This window comes from Cajanus cajan, chromosome 6, assembly GCF_000230855.2.
Source record: "Cajanus cajan strain Asha chromosome 6, NIPB_CcT2T_4, whole genome shotgun sequence".
In the NCBI taxonomy this organism is placed as follows: Eukaryota; Viridiplantae; Streptophyta; class Magnoliopsida; order Fabales; family Fabaceae; genus Cajanus; species Cajanus cajan.
Window position 1 is genome coordinate 4,111,164 of NC_138522.1, and position 5,493 is coordinate 4,116,656.

The 5,493-nt window shown below is 34.4% G+C and overlaps 1 protein-coding gene and 1 non-coding gene across 2 annotated transcripts; both read right to left on the bottom strand.

Moving 5' to 3' along the window:
• Window positions 1–775: 775 nt before the first annotated feature.
• On the bottom strand, window positions 776–4,318 carry CNX1 (calnexin 1). The gene is made up of 6 exons (XM_020368383.3): window positions 4,103–4,318; window positions 3,935–4,004; window positions 1,650–2,776; window positions 1,481–1,552; window positions 1,257–1,373; window positions 776–1,161 (listed from the first exon to the last, which is right to left on the bottom strand). Exons 1-6 carry the CDS (start codon window positions 4,214–4,216, stop codon window positions 1,012–1,014), a joined length of 1,650 nt encoding a protein of 549 aa, XP_020223972.1. The 5' UTR covers window positions 4,217–4,318; the 3' UTR covers window positions 776–1,011.
• A 1,093-nt stretch (window positions 4,319–5,411) lies between these two features.
• Window positions 5,412–5,493, bottom strand: TRNAS-AGA (transfer RNA serine (anticodon AGA)). The gene has a single exon. It is a non-coding gene; the product is annotated as a tRNA-Ser (tRNA).

Here is a 5,493-nt window from a genome sequence, read left to right on the forward strand (position 1 = left end):
TTTTATTAGAGGGAATTGCTGAATACATGTTTTAGAGGGAAGAAGTTATATCCTTTATGCATACTATAGATACTTGTTAAATATTCTAAAAATTAAAAATAAAGAATATGTAAAAACCGATTTTGAGTCTGTATTTAACTGTTGAAATAATTTTAGGCTTGCGTTCCTAATTCATTTGAAAGTAGTATTTTTATCGCTTCATAAACTTATAAAGATTAAAAAAAATAGCTTAATTATAATTAAATAATATTACATAATGCATACCCATAAGAATAATTACTATCATACCATCACCCCGTTTAGAAATTGTATCTATTATCTTGCGAGTAATCATTTAAGGGGTAACTTCAGAATTCCTGTCATTGGCCAGTTCTTTTAAGAGGGGCGATCCAATCATCCACATCCAATTATGGTCAATAGTAGGCAAGGCTCGAAACCATTCAAGGAACAAAACTATATATATATATATTTTTTTTTTTTTTCTATTAAAGTATCTCGTAATTCGGGAATTTCTAATTCAGTTAATTGAATCTATAACAGATAAATATTCCTTTAATAATTTCACAATCCTCCAACACAATTTGACAAAATTCCATTTGATGTAAACTTCATATTTGAAATTTATATTAAAACATTTTAAAAAGTTTATAATGTGTAGTAATAAATATTAGTTACATAACAATTTTTATTTTTTTACTATTATCTATGAAAGTGATAATTAATCCACTGCATTGAATTTGAATTTTGTTCTGTGGGAAGGTTAAGTATCCTAATCTTTTGCTTTAAAAGAGAATCCATTACTAGAGAAAAACATAGACAAAAAATAATTGTACAACTTCAATGTGCTAAAACACTCATTCTTCAAAAGGAGAAGATCTACACTCCTTTAAGATTTTTTTTCCCAAAAAAAAAAGTAGAAGAATGAAACCAGAGTGCACCTAAAATGAAACTAAACCCAAAATTTATCGGATGATGGTACTTGACAGCTGTCCCTTCTAAGAGTCAACCATTTCAATTTTCTCGCCTTGTCCTCCGACGTGGAGCATTAGATGCTTCCTCTTTCTCTTTGTTTTCTTCATTCTCTCCACCAGCTTCTTTATTGGAACCAGCTTCTTTATTGGAAGCTTCTGTTCGTTCTGTGTTCTTCTTCTCCACCTTTGCCTGCGCAAGGGACTTGATCATGAGATTTAAACAATCATAATGAATAACTCCGCGAAAGAAATAAGAATTTGGGAGAAAATTTCACTACTACTCACAGGTTTCTTCTTGCCACCAAATATGATCCTGAAGAAAATTGACACGAAGACAACCACAACGGCTACAATAATTCCAATAGTGATATTTGGCTGCTTCTCGGCTTTCTCGATGAGATCCTGCGGAGAAGCATTAAGCATAGTTCATATTCCAATAAAAGAAACACAATCGGTACCAAAAAGTGAAGGAAAATGTTAGTTTGATTATTCTATACTTCGGTACTTACATATATCTTATCTTTGTGATCGCTCAAGAAGGGAATGTCTGCAATCTTGTATAAGAGGTCGAATACCTTCTTCTGCAAGGTCAGAAAAGAACATCATAATAAGATAATTGGGTGCTTGAGGAGACTAAAAAGAGAAAGAGAAAAAAAAAACACAGAATTCTTTCGTTACCTTGAGGCCTGAAATACCATCTGAACTGGTTTCCGCCTCTTCAGCTTTCTGTTTTTCTTTCTCAATGGTGAACTTGGGCTTCCATGTAGTCTCCCGATAGGATTCTGCAATTTTATCATCGTTGGCTATCAGAATATTGTCAAATAGTATGCCATCTTGCATTGTCCAAATCTCAATGCCAATAGCAGCAATAGGCTCAAAATTAGGTTTTGCGAGGTCAAAGTAGTCAGGGTTTGGAATATCCCTAGGCTTCCATATGCCCTTGTAATCGGGGTTATCAATGTTAGGGGCACTCCACTTCCCTTTATAAGCTGGATTCCTCTTCATTGGTTTTTTCCATTCACCACAACCAGGGGCAGCCTCACACTTCGGGTTATCAATCTTTGGGGCTTCCCATTCACCATCCTCCTCATCATCCCAATCTTCTGGTTTTGTTGCCTCTGGGTCTTCTATTTCCTCTGGCTCATCATCTAACCATCCTTCGGGTTTTTCCGCCTCATCATCAACAATTTCCATGGGTGCATCCTCATCCCAGTCATCTGGTTTCACAGCACTTGGGTCTGGAATTTTGGCTCTTTCATCCCAGTCCTCGGGTTTCTTATCATCAGGATCAGAGATTGTCTTGGAGGGGATAAGAGGAGGCTCAAAATCCTCAGAAGATAAGAAATTTGCCTTTTTCTTCTCCTCCCCATCAATCAAAATTTGTAATTCATTATCAGGCTTCAGAATTGCGGTGTATACATGAGATAGTTTGTCAGATGGGACAGAAGGGGGATACTTGAGATGATGTTCAACATACTCCCCATTCTTTGGATTCTTGTGCTTCAAAATGAAGTGCACCTTGTTTGTAGCCCCACACTTATCAGGACCAAACATGATAGAATACGGAGATTCGTTGTTAAATTCCTTTGGTTTCCATCCACTCTCCTGGGGTCGAAGATATTTAATATATGCACCACCACATTCAAGGCCATTCTGAAGGCGAGTCTCAAACTGAAGAACAACTGTTCCATCCTTAAGACTGACAGGCTCATCAAGTTCTTTGACTATAGCATATTTCCTGGCTTGTTCACTAACAAGAAGTCCATAATCATCATGCCCTTCACTCTTAGCATGCTTCCAGACACCTAGAACCCAAAATACAAAATAAAATTATACATTTAAAATTCGGTTGATCGTACCATATATTATCAAACCACCATAACAGGATTGGAGTAGTTTGCAAGAGGTGTTAAGTTAAAACCTCCAAGGCTTTTGTACCAGAAAAATAATAGAAAAACATATATACTTCTTTGCTTCAAATATGTACTCAAAATGAAGGAAAAAATATAAATAAAGCATAGAGGAAAAATATTTATAAGCCAACTTTAAGGACAGCATGATCAGACACATAAATCTAAAAATATAAATAAGTGAAGCATATTTTGACATTTCATCATATCATAGTACAGACAACTGGAAAATTTATCTATGAGATTTATCAATTTCTCTACATAATGATTGGAGACCAACAGAATAATACTTTGGGGAATCAACTCACAATCATTGCAAACTAAATCCAAGTCAATGACCGATAACATATTCATGGGTTGAGGGCATACAACCCTTTTGCAAAATGAATCCCTGCTGCTGGAACAGAGGAGTCAAACGTTGAACTTTACAAAAAAAAAAAGTTATTTATTCATGCATATAAAGAGTGAGAGGATACGTGTCAGGTGATAGTACAATAAAAATTAATCTTATTCATACAATTATACATGGATGGTCAAAATTATTTTGATCTGTGACCGTCCATAAAAATCTGACTAGAATTAACTCAAATAACTTCTCATTTGAGAGTGCGTGCATAATGGAAACATTTATAATGAGATAAATCTAGACCATACAACAACACATAGATGAAGTTATTTGATTTATTTCCCTTATTTATGACCACGTAAAAAATGATCTGCATTTATCTTTAAATCATGACCGTTTAATCAAGATCTAATGAATTCTATTCACCGTTCCCATTTCTCACAGAAATGAAATGTTCTCATCAGAGTGTGAACTCATGAAACCTCAAAAAGTGCACGTGGAGGTGGACCCAAACACCACTAATTTAAGTTTAACCTTATTTTGGAATCTGCAAAGGAATTTCTACACTCGTAGCAGCTAAAACCGATTTGAATGAAATGTACAGCATTAGTCAATACCAATGTTCAAGTAAACGAAACACAGAGTTGATAAAGGAAACAATCTCTATTAAAAATACAGCACCGATCTACGCAGAGAAGCTAATTTACCTTGGTATTCGTCCTTGCCGGATACAATCCAGCGTCCGTCGAAATCCTCGTCGAACGACTCGTAGAAGATCTAAACGACACAAACATTCCGCGATCAGAGATCCAACAATAATAGTAATGACAACAATAAACAATGAGGAAATGAATGTGAAGGTATCTCCGAATTACCGCGTCGTCAGCGTCATCGGAAGCGCAAACGAAGTGAAAGGAAGAGGAAGCAATGAGGAAGAGGAGCATCGCCAAGAGCCCCAAAGCCATTGGGATTCCTTTTCGTTCTCCCATCTCTCGCTCTCTCGAAGGCCAAACCCTAAGTCTGAATTGAAATGAAACTCTGTTCTGAGATGAGATCTAAATAGATATATTTCGCTCTTCCAACGAGAGGGAGTGAGAATGTGACACAGCGCTTGCGCTTTCTTGCTTTTTTCTTTCTACATGTCTCAACCAATCATATTAACTGCCACGTGAAATGGGCCAATGAGCGGACGCCACGTAACACTCTCGCGTCATTTCCCTCTACTCCACCGCATTAAATCCCACTTCGTGCAATAAAATTCGTTCTCCTAGTCATAGCGCCTTCATTTTTTTTTTTTTTTCTCAATTCGAACATCGTGGAGGAGTTGACTGGGCTTTTTTTCAGGCCCATGGGCCATAGGCCCCCTATTCATGAACTCTGACAAGGCTCATGATATATACACTTCCTTTTTTTATAAGTATACCTCCTTTATTTTTAAATTATAAAATATTGTAGTTTTTTTTTTTTAAATTTTTCTAATTTTACATTTCCAACTTTTAATTTGTTACTTTTTTCTTCTTTTTCACATACATTTTTTTTCTCTTTTAATTTTCACATGCTACCAAAATAAGTAGGGTGAAGGAAAGGTAAGGAGGTGCATATAAAAATTGAAAAAAAGAGGAAAGATGTGTAAAAAAAAGTACTAAATTAAATGTTATGGATATAAAATTTGAAATTATAAAATATTTTAAAAATTTAATTACTTTTTTAAAAAAAAAGAAGTGTACTTATAGAAAAAAGGAGGTGCATATATCATCAACCCTCTGACAAATAAAAGTATAAGCATCAAATATCAAAATTAATATATAACAGTAAGATTATCACATTTTGTATTTCTACATTTTACTAATTTAGTCCAGATACTCCATACAATTATGTTTATTTAATAAAAATATTTAAAAATTAATATTTATTGAATCAACTCATGTTATATTTGATCTTAGATTTCAAAATCTTGAGTTCAAATCATCTAAAAATAAATTATAATATAATCACTTTATAATAGATGTAAATAGATTGTAGATTTTGAACGAGTATAACATGATTTTTTTATAAAGATATTTTATGAAGTTTATAGAGGATATATTTAATGAATAGAAAAGGAACTATCACTATAAATTATTTAATTGATGACAAAAGTTAAATTTTCGATCCTTAATTTTAAGAAAAATGTGTCAACTAAAACGTGAACGGCAGGATTCGAACCTGCGCGGGCAGAGCCCACATGATTTCTAGTCATGCCCGATAACCACTCCGGCACGTCCAC